This window comes from Mesitornis unicolor, unplaced genomic scaffold (genome assembly GCF_000695765.1).
Source record: "Mesitornis unicolor isolate BGI_N332 unplaced genomic scaffold, ASM69576v1 scaffold46242, whole genome shotgun sequence".
Lineage (NCBI taxonomy): Eukaryota > Metazoa > Chordata > Aves > Mesitornithiformes > Mesitornithidae > Mesitornis > Mesitornis unicolor.
Genome location: NW_010168040.1, coordinates 12,394 through 31,522, shown reverse-complemented (window position 1 = coordinate 31,522; position 19,129 = coordinate 12,394). Strand labels below are relative to the sequence as shown.

General features: G+C 39.6%; 1 protein-coding gene across 1 annotated transcript in view; it reads right to left on the bottom strand.

The window, feature by feature from the left end:
* Positions 1-19,129, bottom strand: part of LOC104536311 (dedicator of cytokinesis protein 8-like) — a gene marked incomplete at both ends in the record, with an annotated part of 33,284 nt that overhangs the window by 2,265 nt on the left and 11,890 nt on the right. The window contains 13 exons of the mRNA XM_010178879.1: positions 1,388-1,543; positions 2,578-2,691; positions 5,186-5,332; positions 6,111-6,206; positions 7,496-7,591; positions 9,356-9,519; positions 11,292-11,456; positions 12,391-12,625; positions 13,724-13,819; positions 14,569-14,670; positions 16,117-16,255; positions 16,860-16,930; positions 18,560-18,677. Coding sequence (XP_010177181.1) covers positions 1,388-1,543; positions 2,578-2,691; positions 5,186-5,332; positions 6,111-6,206; positions 7,496-7,591; positions 9,356-9,519; positions 11,292-11,456; positions 12,391-12,625; positions 13,724-13,819; positions 14,569-14,670; positions 16,117-16,255; positions 16,860-16,930; positions 18,560-18,677 — 1,699 coding nt within the window. The remainder of the gene's footprint in view (positions 1-1,387; positions 1,544-2,577; positions 2,692-5,185; positions 5,333-6,110; positions 6,207-7,495; positions 7,592-9,355; positions 9,520-11,291; positions 11,457-12,390; positions 12,626-13,723; positions 13,820-14,568; positions 14,671-16,116; positions 16,256-16,859; positions 16,931-18,559; positions 18,678-19,129) is intronic.

Sequence of the window (19,129 nt, the reverse complement as noted above, 5' to 3'; positions counted from 1 at the left end):
CCCCGGCCCCCACAAGCAAAGGAGTCTCATTTCGAGTTCTTTGACATCCAAGATGAGCATTAAGGAAAAGTACTGTGAAAACCTGGCTCTTAAGACCTTCATGCTTTGCTTTTAAGACCAGGAAAAACTTCAAGAAAATATTATTTTCTATTATTGACCTGTCAGAATCCTTAAGGTATGAGATGTAGCACATCTTAGCATCCAACTAATTCTTTGGCAATGACACTTGAAAAAGAAATCATTAATTTGAACTGCTCCATTACACAGAGTGATTTTGTACTTTTCACCATTTTTAGCTTTGGGTTCATCTACCTGCATCCAAGGGCTGTCGCAATTATGGGGCATTGCATTGAAATGCTCCATCCCAGTCCTGAATTCTGAAAGACCACTGAGGTGGAAAACAGCCAGGCTACCACCCTTTGTTAGGGGGTCTGCCCTGTGGTAAAAGCAAGATACCACGTAAGTTGAATGTAGAGGAGAAGAGCACAAAAGTGGCAAAATGATGTGTGGCATGTCAGACAACAATTTCTTTATTGCATGCATTTGTGAACTCCATGCTCAGGATGATGGATGAGTGGTCTTGACATTCAGGGAGTCTAGAGCTGTGTCAGTACCAGGTCAAGTCTGAAAAAATGTGCAGGTACACAGGAATGACATCCTGGGAGAAATGAGAAGTGATGAGGAGGACATTCACAAAAATTGTGTGGAGAGGTCTACTTAGGATTTCTGAGTGGAAACACTGCAGTTGTTTTCATCATTAACCTATCTACATCCATTTGGAGAAAAAGAAGTTCAAAGAAGTTCAGCTAAAAGGCAAATGCACAGAAAGTTTGCTGTGCACTGCTGCATGCCATAATTCTCCAAAACAGGTACTGAAATACCACAATACAATTGTGGTTGTCTATGTATGGGATATAGATTCAACTGTAAAATAGCCTTCAAAGCCATGTTCTTTTTAAACCTTTTATCACAGAATCACAGAATGTTAGGAGTTGGAAGGGACCTCAAAAGACCATCCAGTCCAACCCCCCTGCCAGAGCAGGATCACCTAGACTAGGTCAAACAGGAACGTGTCCAGGCGGGTTTTGAATGTCTCCAGAGAAGGAGACTCCATATAGACATATGTCTACCCTAACAGTAATTTTCTGTGTAAATGTTTCTTTTGGGGCACATATCTGTGTCATGTTAAGTGTAGATGCACTTTTGCAGTAGTACTTCCTTAGTCTTCTGTTATTCTTCTGCACTTTTTCTTTCATGGGGTAAGTTGTTCTCCCTGATCCAACAGTGGCTAATTCTAACCTAGTATCTGAATACAGAGCAACATAAGTCTTTCTCTACATATGTGCTTCATGTGGCATTCATGCAATATTGTCTGATGGATGCCTACCTGGGAGGATAAGGAGGGAGAGGGGGATGCGGGAGCAGATGCAGAGGTCATGAAGAAGAGGTTCAGATTGAGGTAATGCTCATGGCTGCAGAGAATTCTCAGGAACTCCAGTCTCATGGAAATCAGGGTGGAGACTGAATTCAACTTGTTTGAGAGCTAGAAAAAACAAATTAAAAAAGTGTCATATGTTGGGCATGCACTATTTATTATGCCATTCAGCAAAACATCCTGCTTCCTGAAGCAAAAATAGCTAAATAGCCCAGCATATATCAAAATGCTCATTAGTTCCTTGTACCTAACTAGTTTCCACCCATTAGCTGGTCTTTGTTTGGCAGTGGTGGTGTATTTCCCCACCCCTAGTTGGCTTACCAACTTCCCAAGAGACAATCCATTGTTTTATTTTTCTTCCTAAAAGAAAAACATACTTTCTTTTTCTCCTTTTCGTATAACACAAAGATTAAAACCAAACAAAGCTGTGTAGTCTGTAGCAAATTCATCAAAAGTCCTGCTAGGCAACACAGAGCACTAGTTGACTTGTCATTTCCCTTCACATCAACAATGATATCAGTATAGGATTGCACATACTATAGGAAACCAGAATGGCAGCCACCTTTTCTCCTACCTACCTACCATCAGCTGACAGAGGGCCTTCCTTTAGCAGAAAATCTACAGCAGGTATATTGGGTCACAAAACAGAAGAAAAACTTTCCCCTTCAAATACAACAAACAAATTAATAGCAACATCTTGCAAATATAATTTATTTTTAATTTTTGGAAGCTTGTAATCCAAAAAGAGAGAGCGATCATTTTGATCGAACCTCTCCCAAATCCAAATATTGTCCATCACAGCAGTGCACTGAAAGAGTCGGAGACCAAAAGCTGCTTCATATGGTCTGCAGGCCCTGCTGCTAAGGGATGTAAAAAAGTAAGGGAAGAAAAGTGACTCCATGGATGCTCTGCAGCAGTGCAAGGTATGACATTTCTAAAAGAGCCTTAACCTTCACTCAATTTTTTTCTGCAGACCACAAATCAAAAGAGGTTTAAAGTCGCTGCATATGCAGTATGGAATAGGAAATTTACCTTACCCTTTAACACAACTCAAAGGATCTTGATGGACAAATGAATCAAATAGAACAGAACAACGGACTGGCCATAAGCCAGATGAAATCACAATCATGCATGGTGCCTACCTGATTACAGTAATGTTTGATGAGATTAAACACAAATCCTCGGTCCATTAAAGAAAGAAGATCATACAAGAAAAATGCCAGGCTGATATTAATTTTTTCTGCTTGCTCACTTTCCTTAAAAAAAAAAGGGAAAGAAAAGAATTGCAGTTATGATGTATGAAACTCATATAAAGGTGGAAGACTTTTTAGAATCATAAAAAATAGTGTAAGGGACAGGTCACAGAACCATCTCATTGAACAGACTGGACAAGATTGTTTGAGTCTTCTAATTTATGTGATCTTGTTAAAATTATACAAAATCGCTCCTGTAAATTATTTCAGCTGTTGTAGCTTTCACAGAGGAATACCTTAGGATGAACGAACAAGTTTACCTATGCAAACCTTTGGGCTGACAACACTGAAATGGAATTTGAGATCTGTTCTGCATTCCCTGTGGGCTGCAATCCTACATATGCCACTTTATTTTTTTTTAATTGGACCTTAGAGAAAGCTGTACTAAAATATAAAATATTATTTTAAAATACTAATAAAAATCTGCACTGGCTTGGATAATGGAACACAAAGTGGGGTTTTTTTATTCAGAAATTTTAAGTCTAAAACTGATCATAAATAAATACTGGTAAGATCAATCTGTGGCTTTTACCATTTAGTAGCTAAGCTCTTGTATTTTTATAATTGGACTGATTACCAGAGAAGTGCACCCCTCAAGTAAAAATCACGAAGAGCTTCAGGTGCCCTCTCAAATGAGGTTACAGTTACTTGAAACATACCAATTTAAATAATAAAATCTCAGTAGCATATTTAGTTCATGAAGAGGAATTTTTGGAGGTGCCTAAGAGATCTGCACACATTAAATGCTCAGAGCCCTCAGGATGGTTCACTAAAGACTGTCAGAGGAGATGACTGAGAAAAATGTTGCCCCTACTCTTGTCTCTGACGAGTGAAAGCAGGTATGCAGCACCTCAGGGTGGTTATGATTTAATTTTTCATTTTTCAACCTTTTTGTTGCTGTTTCTGTTCAGGAATATATATATGTATTCCTATGATCTGGAATTTACACAGCAAAACATTTTTGTATTGTGAAGAAAAAAATTAGTTTTCCACTATCTTACTGTGTAGGCTAACATATGCCAGAGATATCACTGCAGAAATCCAGGACAATCTAACATGCTCAACCATGTATTGAAACATAGATTATTACTGCTTGGATTTAAAAATAAGACACATATTACCTACTGCTGCTCTGTACAACTAACCAATGGCACTAATTCTGCAAACACTGCAGTGGCATTTTCACACAGTCAGACTCTATACACTCACCCTATCAAAATCTAATAGAAATAACAGCCCATAAACACCTGTGTATTTCTTGTGAGAAAGCCATAAAATACTAATACTAATACTATACTATTCTAGGCAAATCCTACAGTTCCATTAAAGTGTTTTTAATGTAACATTTTTTTATTACACAACATGTTTAAAACAAAAAGTCATTGACTTTTACTTAAGTAAATATTTCTGTGAAAACGATTTCTTTGTACATGCACGTGGCTACCATGGAAGCCCACCAAAGGACTAAGCAAAGGGTAAAGCTTCAGGAAGAACTTTCTGGTGGACAGTAATGATGACTTTTGCCATTCCCTGTCCTCAGTTGTCCAGCCTTGGCCTTTCCCAGTTTCTGCTCCCCAACAGCACAGTGGGACACACATGCAGAACTGAATCAGGAAACTGATCTGATTGAAAAGTGACTTACCAGGCCAGCTCTCCGGCCTGGTCTGCCCTGTGACAGAGCACACTGCTGGGCTAGCACAGTGCATTTGGCAGCTCTGGGGCATGAAAACAAGTTGGTTGCAACAATGGAATGAACAACAGTCACCCAGGGTCTACCTATGGCTTTAACTTTGTCTATTGGTCAGTGCAGAGTGACATTGCTGATGTTAGCTGATAGTATTAATGTTAAAATAAAAATTACATTTTGTGATCCTTTCAACTTTACAATCCATTATAACAATGCAACTTGTTAAAATACATCAGGAGAAAGAATTTAATGGGATTTAGGGCTTATACTTCGTCTTTAAGTTTCATGTAGCCAGTACCTCTTCAAAGAGATCTGGGATTAGATCACTTGAGGCTGGATTTTGCAACCCCAGGAGAAATACTGCCTTCATATTGCATAGCCAACTGTTGTCATAGAAGTCAAATGTGGAATAAAACACTATGCAGTAGAAATGAGGGTAATCGAAAGGGGGATAGAAGAAATAAGCCCTACTTGGGCTACAGTTTGATGTCGTGGCTAACTTGGCATAAAGAAGCACTGCCGCGAAAATGGAAGTCCAACCTTTTCTGTCTATGGCAAAGCAGATGCCCTCCCTGCACTCTGCAGCCACAAGAAGCAGGGTGGGGAACTACTCTGAATAGATACAAATGGTCTGCCAAGGGAGCACAAGGATGCCCCTTGCACAGCCACAGCTATCACTTAAGTTCTATGGGAGAGCACTGCCTCAGTTTTGGCTGAATTTAGTGACACTGCTGAAGATGAAATGGTATTAAATACAGCTCAGTGTAATGCAAGTAGCAAGGATCCATTGTGCTTATTTCATGTATTTACCTTCTGTTTGACTATAAGTGCAGCGATCTCTGAAGTAACCACACTAACTATAGTGGTGATATCATCTTTGAAGCGATCAGAGAACCGGCTTCTCCGTGGGTTGTCTTGTTTCTCTATGTTGTGAACATACTGAGCCATACTCTTTATCTGCAAAATAGGAAGAAAAAAAAGAGTGCCCATATTTGAGGTAAAAATACTTCTTTAAGTTAATCCATAGAAGTAAGGTTTCTCACTTGTTTTTCCCAGAATATAATCACTCTCAGCTTCTCAGAGTCACCACAATAAATCCTACATGTATTGGCAATGACAAGAGAGCCTAAGATTCGAACATGGACAGACACTGTGTTCACGCAGTTGGCTACTCTCAGCACCTGAAATCAGTATCCCCCTCCCTGGCCCTTGCATCTGCAGCTACGAAATGTTGCTGTTTGCAACTTTTGCCTTTCATGATGACAGACAGGGAGTGACACCTCTGGAATTAATTCCCACCTCTTGACCTGCCGTTGGGTTGTTTATATGCTGCCAGTGGAAACCAGTATGTCAAATCAATTTCCACTGATAACCATCACCTCAGGGCTCTGTGAAATTGTAAGTTTGGGAAGCCCTGTCACTATTCTCATGTTGTTAACAAAGTGGAAAAGAGGGGAACAGGAATTCACAGGAAAGGAAGGGCTCAGTTTGATGTCTGACTTTCAGCCTTCTGCAAGATGTGTGCTACAGTGCATGTAGTTCATGCAGGACTTTGCCATCACAGGCTGTCAGTGGGGAAAGGGGGTGAATATGGAGAATTCTTTAGCTCTACTTCCATCATCTGGGACTTCTCCTTTTCACGCTGGGTTTGAATAACCACCCACCTAAATATCTGCTGGAGTACCTGCTAGATTTCACCATTAAATTGCTATAAAATACCACTGTCAAATCTTACCAGGAGCTCAAAGAAGAACCAGGCATACTTGAAGACAGATTCTCTGACCATACCCGTACTAACCACCATCTGCAGTGCCAGCTCCTCATGGAAATGCTAGATAATAAACACAGAGTGTTGGGAAATGGTTCTTCAATCAGCTCATCTTGCACTTTCAACCTCCCTCCAGCACACACACTTTCAAAATCCCCCCTCTTCCCTGTAGGAAACTCCACCACACTGGAGAATCAGCAGGTGGATGCGGATGTGTGGACATCCCTATAGGATGAAAAGGCAGATTTGACCAAAATTACATATAAAGAACGCTGGTGGCAAACAGACTTTGGAAGCTATTTTTCTGTGGATTCAGAAACCTGGATAACCAAACTAGGAAATGCCTTTGGTCCCATTACCCACTACCTCTTATTGTTTCTGTTTAACACTTCCATGGCTTTTTTTGAGAGAAGGCAAAAGTAAGATCATCTCTCTGGTGGGAGAGAACACAGCAATAACTGCAGGAGAGCTTGTACAGAGGTTTGTAGTCAGATGCAATAGTCTATGCAGTGAGATCTGACCATAACATACCCAGTCACAGTGATCTAAACTTTCAGAAATCTCAAATCTGGACTAAATATTTACTGCAATGTCTATTTTCTGATCCTGACACAAACAATAAAACTAATGAGATTGCTAAGCTTATTTACATTGAATAGGACATACTAACCCATTCAAGACTCAGACTGGGTATAAACCTCTATGCTTTTTGGCATAAGTCAAACCAATAAACAGGAATAGGAAAGGAGAGTCTCTTAATTGTAACTCAGATTCTGAACTTCTCACTGCAGAGCTTTTCTTCTGCTTCTTCATGCAAAGACACTCCAGCTGATCAGTGCTAAACATGAGACACAGCTCTGGAAAAGTTATCTATGTGATATGGTATCTTCTGTGTTAAAAAGTTATTTGGGAATACATACTCAAGATAGGAAGAAATTTATTGGTTCTAAAAGCTACAGAAAGGAGGAAAGAAAAACATTCTTTACAGAAGAAATAAATGGCAAACAGTTCTGAATGCAGTTCACTGTAACAACATGTAAAGGCAGGTATCCAAGGGTAAACAGCAGTGGAAAAAGACTGAGGCCCTAACACCTTCAGAAAGAGAGCAAAGGGAGGATCCAGGCAGGCTGCTACTTGTCTAAATCTGTCCTGGAAAAGAATCTACAGACTCTGGAGTAGAAGCAGAAATGTTTGGGTAACATTTACCCACTGATTCAATATTCCATCACAAAACCCTGGTTTGATAAAACTTGTTATTTTGTTCTCTCTCTCCCCTCTCCTTGTTTAGAAGCACTGCCTGAAGAGGCTCCAGGCTCTGATAATGTGTGCGCTCACACTTAGTAGTAGGCTACCTTTTTATTGGATGGTCTTGGGCTTGCACAAACATTTGGCATGTCATTTGTTCCTTCAACATAGAAAGACATCCGACTGGAGCTGTGATCCATAGGCTGGAGAGTATGGCCAGAAAAAGTACACAGTTGTAAGTTAATACATTAATTTAAGCTAATTAACATAGAAGAAAGCATCAGCGGTGGTTTTTTTGGAAGATGTGCACAGATGTTGACCTAAATAGCTCTTTTCTTCTCCCCATCCCCTTTCTCAGTGGAGGCCGAAGACCACCTGAATGCAGCAGCCGCAGGAGCGAGCAAATGCCAACACTGCCATCATGTGTCAAATTTCAGCACTACAGTTGTATTTTGGAAGCTCTACAAATTCACCCTTTCAAGGGTAACTGACCTTCAAGTTTATATGTGGCTCTGCATCCGAAATTAACTAGCATCTGGGAGTCTTCCTTCCATTAAAAGTAGTACTAATTTAAAAGGCAGTGAAATGGCATTACTCACCCAAGCACTGCAAATTGCTACATTTATCAATGAGATGAAGCTGTAATATCAAATACCAAATTTAATTTTGTATTAATTTGGAAAAATCAAAAATGCCTTGAGCTCTGTTTTTTTAGGACACAATACATTAGAGTAAACTTCATAAAGCTATTAAGTTCAAATCTACATTATTAAAAATTACTATGCATGAATACACATTGCCACATAAACAAATCAAACAGACTGGCAAAGCCTGTGCATCTTACTAGTTCTGGCTTAATTTGTTGAAGACAAGCACCCATTCATTTTAACTGGAGAGGCACGTGATAATTCAGTGGACAAAAGACTTAAAAAAGTTTCTGAAAATAACCTGCTTGAGAAGCAGTATTTTAAATATGTAACACTCAAAGAAAAGGGAAGGGTGATACAGTTCAGAGCTCAGCAGATATACTGCTGCAGAGCTCTGCCAGGGCTGCAGCTAGGAGCAGGCTTCTTGCACAGGGGTAAAAATCCTGCTTTTGTCAGAGGCACAGCTTCCCAACTTCCTCTGAACTCCAGGTTTTGGTTTCCCCAGGAAGCTGAGTACAGCTGTACTCATAAAGTTCTGAGATGAACAGTGGATGCTGTAGACCAGCAAGCAGCAGGTGCCAATCAGGGAAGCAAAATCCTGCTTCTTGGTTGCCATTGTCCTTCCTATCCTGCAAACTTTGATGGCATATGTAGTTCTGGATAGAAAAGACAAAGGAAATCTGTGATTCACTCTGTAGGTGAATTAAGTATTTGGAAAGACCCTATTACAAAATATTCACGTGACATCCATACTATAGCCAAAATAAAATCATCGGTCCACTGTCATATAAATTGCTTACTGTTTTTTTTAACAGGAAACTCTTTAGTGCTAAACAGGCTCTGTGATTTAAAAAAAAGAAAGAACAAGAGTTAAGAGAAACAAGAAGAAATTGTCAGTAATTTTCAGGAAAATAATCTCCTCTCTGAGGAATCTTTCACCCGTTTCAGAAAGTGAATCTATTCCCAGTGTAGCCTTTTCTCTAATTGACTCTGTGCAACCTGGACTAGCCCATGTCACCAGACATGAACAGAACCTAAATGTCAGACAGAACAGGAGAGTGAGGCAGATCAAAAAAGCAAATCCCTCTGTGGAATGTGTAAGCTGCAAAAAAAAAGTTTCTTGCCTCTTGCTCTCTTTACTGACAAAAGACATCAGAATTTATCAATTGGAATGAATGTGCCAAACCAGATAAACAGCACATGCTTCTGGTGATTCATACAGTGCATTTATAAGTAGCAGATCCAACCCTCAAAGAACAATTCTAGATTCTTAGGTTTTGGCCCTTGCAATTCACCAGATAGTTGACTTCATTTTCTTACCTTGGATGACACGATGCTTCTGACCTCCTCATCAGTAGCAGTGATGTCAGGATTGCTGCAGCTTATCACTCGGCTCTGCAGGAGTTTACTACCAACAGACACTGCAGAAGTGCGTCCGAATGTGTAGTAACGAGACTCTGTCAAAATGGTACTGCTGCCTGCACCTGCCCATAGGGAGATGTTTGAACTAAGACTAAAGGACATACATATGAGACAAACATGAGACTCAAGCCAGTCTCAGTGCTGTTATAGCATCAGCATTATGAAAAGTATAGTATACTAAAAATCCAACCACCAACTGCTTCAGCAACAAATTACATAGGCATTGAATGACAAGGTGCAGATGTTTTCAGTCAGCAGCTCACAGTGCGATTGTACAAATCACGACAAAAAGATTAAGAGGGCTACCTGAAAAGTAGCACTATTACAGTAGCTCTTTCTTCCTCCTTTCAGCTCTTTTTAATTTGCTGTTCATTAAGACAAGATTCATATGCCCAAACCACCTTCACAAAATACCACCTTCAACACATACCATTTAACACCACGTTCAAAGTACCCAAGGAAGCAGGGAGCACTGCCAGCAGGGATTTCATTAAATGATTACCTAGTTTTCAGCTTTCCCACATACCTTATTTTTCCAGGGTAAAGAGTTTCCAAGTGTATGCAAGTTCAGAGATTTTAGCACATCTTAACATCAGTCCAAATGTCCTTCAAGGGAGATTTAAATAAATATTTGAAAGAGAAAAGGGCCTACCTATCTTTAGCTCCCATGGCAAAGTTGCTTGGTGGTAAGTCAATTAATACATAGCAATTGATCAAATTAATCCTATAGGCTTTAGGACAGTGGACTGCAACAGAACCACAGAATGGCTGATGTTGGAAGGGACCTCTGGAGGTCATCTGGTCCAATCACCATGCTCACACAGGGCCATCTAGGGCGAGTTGCCCAGGCCCATGTCCAGACAGCTTCTGAGTACCTCCAAGGACGGAGACTCCACCACCTCTGTAGGTAACCTATGTCAGTGCTTGGTCACCCGCACAGGAAAAAAGTGTTTCCAGCTCTTCAGATACATTCTCCAGTGTTTCAGTTTGTGCCCATTGCCTCTGATCCTGTCACTGAGCACCAATGGAAAGAGCATGGCTTCTTTTTCTTTGCACTCTCCCTTCAGATACTGATAAGATCCCTCCTGAGCCTTCTCTTCTCTAGGCTGAACAGTCTCAGCTCTCTCAGCCTTTCCTCATGGGAGAGATGCTTCAGTCCCTTCACCACCTTCATGGCCCTTGGCTGGTGTCTCTTCAGTATCCATGTCTCTTGTACTGAGGAATCCAGAAGAGTACACAGTACTCCACATCTGGCCTCACTAGTGCTGAGTAGAGCTGAAGGATCACCTCCCTCAACCTGTTGGCCAACATACAGGCTTCTATCCTTTGATGACACCCCTAATGCAATGGAGAAATTGGCAGAACTTGGCCCTATGCCACTTGGCAGTAAGTTAGTTTGCATGGCAAATAGTTTACTGACTGACAGACCAGTAAGAAATTGGCACCTTAAGGTGATTTTAATTTCTGGAGGAAACTCCTCTAAAGAAAGTCTCAGTTTAGGAGATGTTTCTCACTTTCATCTTCATGAAGCTACAGCACTGCATGTAACTGCGGAGTCCTCTTATGTTGATCCTGCATATTAAAGGGAGGACTGAGAGACAGAGATTAAGAAGGGCAAGTCCATGTTGCTTTACGCAGTGCTGAGATCCCTGACCTTCCTCCGAGAAAACTGATATATCTGAACAGTGCTGTACTTAGAAGGTATGCAGTATGGGCCTGAGAAGCTGTGTTTGCTACTTTATAGGCCAGTTCCCTAAGTCCTTCTCTCAGAAGAACCACGCTGAGTAGCATGTACCAAGAAAAAAGAATATTTTTGCAACCCTTGCAATATTACCTGTTTTGACTACTTCTCTTTGAGGGTCTGGCAGACGAAATACATAGTAGACATAAGATGCCAGGAGACAGTTTCTCCCATGCTGGTCTTTGCTCAGGTCTTTGCTGTTATGGAGACTGTTTACTATTGCAACCACAGATTCAAAGGCAAACTGCGAGAAGTTGGCTGTGAAACGAAAGGCAAGAATTAGTCTCAGCACTAAAGGCTATTGACTTTAGGTCAGGCCATGCTTTGTATCACCACCAACTAATCCTATATACCTTAATTCAGTCCTTAACAAATTCAGAGCTCTAGACAGTACTTGCTATACCTGACCAGACCTAAGGTCTACATAGGCCAATAACCACTCTTAAGTAGACCCACTGACTTTCAAACCCATCACTGGTACTCCACCTCTTGCTGCTACATAAAAGGAGACCCTAACTGTTAATTACCAATTCTAGCAGCCTTCAGGCATTTCCTATAAAATACCTACTTGAAGAACACTAAGACTCATTCTTCAGCTGAGAGACAAATATGAAATTCCACAAATTTTATAACGGATGACAAGTGTTGATTATCAAAATGAGATAGGAAAAGAACTACACTACTGTCTCCAAGTGTGCTTTCCCTCCAGAGTTAACATATGTGATGGGTAATTGGAAGCCTCAGTAACAGAAGAATCTGTGTGCATTAGTATGCCCTCTCTGTTTTTGACCTCACCCTATTCTGTCTGAAGAGAGGATATGGTGCAATCAGCAATGTCAGCTGCAGGATAAGTGATTTTTATGGTGTTTTCCTTGCAAACAGCTGAATTATAAACAAAGTTAAACCACAACCCATTTTCTGACCTATATTTCCAGATAAGTAAACTGCTACAATTTAACATACCTCCCAACCAGAGTCTGAGTGTCTTACGTGTAGGGGGAAAAAAAGAGGTGGCAGGAACTCAATTAAACCTCATTAAGTTGTGCAGTGAAACTGCATCTTGAGAAGCATAACTCTTTCTGAACTGGAGTACCTTAAATACTAAATATGACTCTTGAAATTTAGTAATAATTTCCCCCACATCTCTAGGTTGCTTGCACTACCACGCCAAGGCCATGCATCAGTTAAATACCTGTCTGGCCAGCTATGACCATGGGCTGTATAGCCAGCTGGAAAAGTTTATCTAGTACCAAATGTAAAAACAAGACAAGAGGTTCAAGGCGTGAAGAATTCAAACAGATAATGCTGAGTTTCAATTCATGTTCCAGTGTAGCCTCTGTGATCTTCTGATCCATCAGTCGAATGGGGAAGGTCACTTGACTTTCCAGAGAATGGCACAGGGTGAAGAACTTCTCCAGGTGATTGTCCTGCAAATACAGTGCACTCACAGTTAACAAAGTTGATACAGTGCAGGCTGCTGCTAGCTAATCCGAGCCTGATTGTGACACCTGATGGGTTGAGAGGAGATATTTTTCACCCTTCTAGTTGCAGTGGTGGCTAGCCCTAGAGATGAATTTGTAAAGCAGCTGCCACAACCTTTTTTTCGTTCCTTTTCATCTGGCTCAGATCCTGGTTAGGCCACAATACAAGCAGAAAAGTTAAAGCCCTCACTAAAGTGACTGCTTCATTTCATGAAAGTATTGTTCTCTCCTTCTGATAAAACTGTCATGCCAGGGGTCTATAGTCCCTCTGCCACATGCACCTAAGTTCCAGTTACATACAAGGTATATGCCTTATAAGTATGCTCCACTTGCATTTAAAAGGCATGCTGCAAAGGGGTGATGGACCTGCTTCAGATACAGGGTGTCCAGTTTTTAGGACATAGTTATCAGGGTTAACTAGAATGGAATAATGGATAGGAGACACTGTAAAGCAGCAGAAACAGCTGTAAAACAGCAGAAAGCTGCTGTGCCTCAAACCAGTACCCAAATAAGATGGGGAAAGCTCCCATTTACTATCACATTTATTGACCAGAATCATAGAGTTTCACAGAATTATTAAGCATTAAGCTTGTGTTCCCACACAACATGTCATTGACAGCTGAGCTGCTTAAAGCATTTTGGCATTATAACCTGTCCCTGCAGGTGAGGAATTGTTATGTCTCTGCAGATAGGGACATAGTCTCTGAACTCGCTTTGCAGAACAGAAGATGCTGAATGCAGTAACTGGCACTGTGCACTGCCAGTGTCTTTCAAACACAGCCTAAGCAGATCCTTACTGAGCTGAGGGGAGACCAGGCTCCCTACTGTTGCTGAGAGTGCTAATTTGCTCACTTGTACCAAGGGATTTCATTTCACCAAATGATTTCATTCACTGAGGATTTCAGGCTATTTCCATAGCTGTTAGTTGTTTTTAAACCCGTGTGTACTAAATCACGTCCATTTTATAAACCTCTTAAGTTGGAATGGACATCTGAATTCTCTCTGAAATGAAACTACAATTTTGTGTTGCTTCTTATTCATTACCTGAGTGTGAACAGACGAAACAGCTTGCACTTCAACATTGAAAACACCCTTGTGTCCTTCAACCCACTTAATAGGTGGTGTCTGAGATGGAACTTTCTGTGATGGAAAAGCAATATTGGAATCACTATCTTCCTTTCAACGATCAAACAAAGTCTATTTACATGGGCGTCTGTAGGGTACACATGCTATTCATTCCACTTTAGATATCTAAATTCAGTGCCATACAGAGGACCGCAGCTAGGTATCTTCTTGTTCTCATAGACAAGATGGAGAGAAGTTGATGCTTTGAACAGGGAAATTTGAAGCACTTCAGCTGGATGTCTAGCACAGTGCTAATATACATCATCCGACAGAATACTTTCAAGGTTAGAAGTTCCCAATTAAAGCACTGCCAAAGGCACTCAGTGGTGATGTAGTGCAGTTTTAACCATATGGACAGCTTCCTACTTGCCGTATCTACTCAGAGGGCACAGTTTTCTGCTCCTGTAGCAGCACCTGATCCCATTTCTTCTCCCTCTCCTACATAGCCACAAAAAAATGAGCAAAACATCCTATGGAAGAAAGCAAATTATTGACTTGACACCCTCCAAACAAATGTATCACTGATCAGGCAGCTTACAAGGATTTTCTTGGATTACTAACTTTAAAAAACACAATATAATACAAAAGAATAATAATAACATCAATGACAATAATAACAACAGCATTTTTCTCCAGAGCTTTCCCTTTCTAAAGTACAAAAACAGAGCATTGTCTACTAGCAGACAGCAATGTTGGATTGCAAAACACTTATGCTGTTCTCGTACATTAGGAAAATATTATCTTTTCATAATTTTCTTTGTTACCTCAGGAGAGTGAATTGAATAGTGGAAAGGCAGCTTATCTAACACAACAGGAAGACAATAATGCCCAGTTTGAAGACGATCATTTAATAGAATCGGCAGCCACTGAAACAAATTAAGAGAAAACACAGCAATATTCATGACGATATATGATTAGTGGCTATTTATCGAATCTGTTCTGTCAGCAAAACAACAAATGAGATATTGACCTGAGCTTCTTCTCAACCTATTCAACAGTAATTTCTATGCATCTTAAATTCACTGATAGCTGGTGTAGAAAACTGTACAGGACTGCTTTACAAACCACTCCTCTTGAAGAAAACACAGACAAAGCTTTTAATGCGTCACATACATTACTCTAATAAATCCTATCAGAAGGATTCAGTAGATTCCATGTTTTTATTTAAAAAATACTTATCTTGAATAGTCTGATCCTTGGCTTTGAAGCAATTCAACAGAATTAAAGTTTTGCTAACAATAAATTGAACAACTTTGTCATGGTCACCATGAGGATTAAGGCCAGAGTAACTCATCGTAACTCTGTATTGATACTTGGACGCACTTCTCTCCTACTGAAGCCTGAAAGAGGCTGTGCATTTGAGTATCACAGGGCAGAAAGATTTTGTATTTAAATAAACAGAAGCCTGAAAATTAAATCTTCATCTATGACAAGTCTTGCTCCTTACCTACAAACTAATTTACTTCCTACCAATCCCACTTACATTACTGGGACTGTATCTGTCCATCAAAGAAAGATATTTGAAGGGGTACTCAGTACTGGGATCAAAAGCAAATACAAACTTCATAGCAGAAACACATGGAAAGTACTTGTCTGGCCCCATAGCACTAGAACGTATTCAAATCTTAAGTATTGTCACCATATATGCTTTCCTCTTATTTTAAAATATCTTTAGTTAAAAATATTGATTGTTAAAGAAAAATGTCAAAGATACTACGCTAATATATCTATTTTTAAGCTAAAATACGCTAGTCTCAACATTAAGATAACGAATGCAAGAGATTTATGTTTTAACTTCCAGATTATTTCTGTTTTTTGGTGGTTTTGGTGGTTTTTTTTTAATTTGATGTGGGTAAAACACACATTAGAATATATACTATATGCCATATAAAACCTAATTGAAAATATAATATTAGTTGTTACCTCATGTATGAACACATTAGATAACAGAAAAGAATTGTAACTGCATATGTTTTAGGGGTTTTTTTTGCAATAAATAGAATCTAACAAAATTCTTTGACATGCTATAACGCATTGATGTTGCAAATATTTAGGTGCATACTTCAGTTACTTCAGATGAATTAATCAACTTCAAAGACACTAGTGTAGAATTATAGGATGAGGATGTAACATAGCACAAGTTGCATATGGTTTCTGTGAATTAACATTAAGAACTTCTACTGGTTTTGATGTATGACCATAACCGGAAAGGTAACAAAATTCTTGATGAGTGAAGAGTCTGTTTGCATGGGATGTAGATACATATATGTATATATACACACACATACACTTATATATCACATGGAACTTACTGAATACCCAAGAAGGGTTTCTACAGATGCTCCTTGCTTTGGCTGGCAGCTGATGTGATAGAATGTGAACAATAGATGGTGTTTTTCTGTGAGTTTTGCTGGCAGCTTTATCTTCACTTCTTCATAGAAGTCAGGGGATCTATTTAAAAGAAAAAAGCCAAGCATGTTTCCAATGTAAGTATGTGACTGAGCAGAAAGCAAATTTGCCAGTAGGCTTTTAGATGCTATGGCTGTAAAAACTGTAAATCCTGAAAAAAAGCCTCAGAGTTAAACAAAGTGCATACATATATACAGTTGCACTTATGAACTATCTACAGCTTTGAATCAGGAAAAGCATAAACAGTATCAGAACTGGGGTTCCAGTATATTTATTGTGTAAATCCTGAGTCCACATTCATGAGACAGAGTCCCTTTAGTTACTTTGGATCTATGAATTCATTGAAGTTAATGCTGTTAGAAAGGTGTGCTGCTGCTTCCTACTCCTGCTTCTTAATCTTCAGATTAGGAATATTCTCAACTAACCTTAGAAAAGCTCCAAACAAGAAAAGCAAATGTCACTTATGCAATGGTCACTTATACAAATGAATGTAGTAATCAAAATTAGATATGACAAATCCGCATAAAATGTAAATGTTTAAAATGGATTAGTACCAGCCTTCCTTGATGAACTATGTAGGATAAGAATTATGTAAAGAGGTCATGCTTAATACCTCTCAGGTCATACAAATAGTAACAATACTTACTTATTATGATACGTGATAGCTGTGTATATTTCTTGGACAAATTCTGGACCTGAAGATTTCCCAAAAATTACCTACATTAGGAAGAAAAGTAACAGCAGTCAGGTCTAAAGCATTTAATTGTCATAATCTTGTATGAATTTTAAGACGGTATATTAAGGCTGAAAACAATTCTTCAATTTTATCTTAGCACGTTGACACAAATGTCTTATTAGCAGGCATCTTCCCCACACACCAGGAAAATAGAGCAGAGGTAATTTCCAGAGCCACCAACTACCTCACATGACATTCTCCAGTCCTGTACTAAAAAGTTAGGAATTGCATGAATAAAGTTATGGTAAACTTCTTACACATTGTCACATTGCCTTTAAATAAATGCTAAAAAGTGAAATCAAAATTATTTTTAGAAGTTTGTATTTCAGTTGTAGCCTGCTCATTTAGGCTACCTTAGAGGTCCAAAGTTCCTTCACAATCAATGAGGGGAAATTGGCATTTTTGGTGCTTGATTTGCTTCCCTCATTTCAGACACAACCTCATGGTAAGGTCCTGGAATCCACTAATTTGAAGGGAGTCCTGGAAGGTGGGTGTAGACAGGGATATCTGTACGGCACAGTGCCCACATGTATTGAGATGAAGCTCTCTCACAGGGAAGAGGGATGTCAGATGAACTGTGTCTATCCTAAGCATCTGCCAAAACCTAATTGTAATACGGGCAAAGTTTAAGAAAACTAACAATTCAGTACAGTTACATTCACATGGCACACTGCAGTGTTTGGGAAAACAGTGCTGACGCTCTGATTTAAATTCCAGAGCTCATATGGAGTAATGCTGTGAAGTACGCACTGTGCAGTGTCAGCACTCAGATAAAGGCTGGTCAGGTGTCAGTCCTTGCTCCAACAGCGTGTTGGATTAAAGTTTCTTAAAGTAATACTATTTTTCCCCCCTATAACACATAAATTTCACAAAATATTTTATCCCAATGTCATTCTCAAATAATTAATTACACTGTCTAAAAGTTTTCCAAAAATTTCAGGCTGAAGAAGACATCTGAGCTAGAACACTTAAAGCTGAGCATCTGATGCTTGAGCATCTGAATTATAAGAGATGTCTCTCTTATAATGAGAAACATTGAATAACCTGAATACAGACAGTACTGCCAGTGCTGCCTGCTCTGCTAGTAGTGCATGCATATGCTCTAATATGCAGTGTGTTTCAAACACAGAAAACTCTATCCACAGTGTATGATAGTGTACTGCTCAGATTCAGGCAATGAAGATTCTAACTTCTACCTTCCAGTGTCACACCTGAGTATTTGCATATGCATTCAGAGGAGTTACACTGGAAGACAGATTACGTCATACTTAAAAGGTCTCTGAAGCTCTGTGAATTTTCCCATCAGTGTGTCCAACATAGGATTGATTTAATATGATGTCACTCTTCTGAAAATAAGGTAGGAAGACTTAGATAAGAGGGAATAATACACCTCTGTTCCACTCAAGTGACAAGTCTTTCCTGTTGTGGGTAAGGACTACAGCCCTGCTTTCTAATGAGAATGACAAGCTTCACAAGCTCTCTGATGTCAGGCTTCCTAAGGCCCCACTAGAAACTATGGTGGTGGGAAGTAAACAGTGAGTTATTTCTTCAGAGGTTCCTCAGGAATGCACATAAGCAAAAGTCTGCTAAGAAATCTCAGCATTTATTACCGGCGTTGCACAGGATGGGTCTTCGCCACTCATAAACTGGATTTTGATGGTAATATTTCTTGCAGAAGCCAGTCGGTTAGCAAAATTCAGCCTCTGAGGGTAAACATAGAGGAGATTTCTGGAAGAAAGAAAAGGAAGGAAAAAAAGTGGGTAAATTACATGCATTTGCATTTCAAAATGAAGGGCACAAACTAGAATTTTGCTTATTGCTCTCCTTGTCCTTCAATTCCATCCAGATAGTGAAAGGTGCCAGAACTCCATTTCAGAAGTTCACAAGGAAGAGGTAAGTTCCTGCTGTGATGTATAGAACATCCTATGTTTAAGACTTTTTATTACAGTAAGCTGTCTTTGAGAAGGTAGTCTTCCTATCTTTCTTTTTTTGGAAATACACAATTCCCAGTTACAAGTGAATGGGTATCTTTGCTTGATGTAATTAAAACCAGGAATCTCCCAGAAGTGCAGCTCCCTGCTCAGCTGTGAAGAATCAGATTTTGAAAGGCGTAAAGAATCACTCAGAGGTGACAAAAATGGGTAAACCAGCAAACCAACAACTGATGTTCAGATATTCCT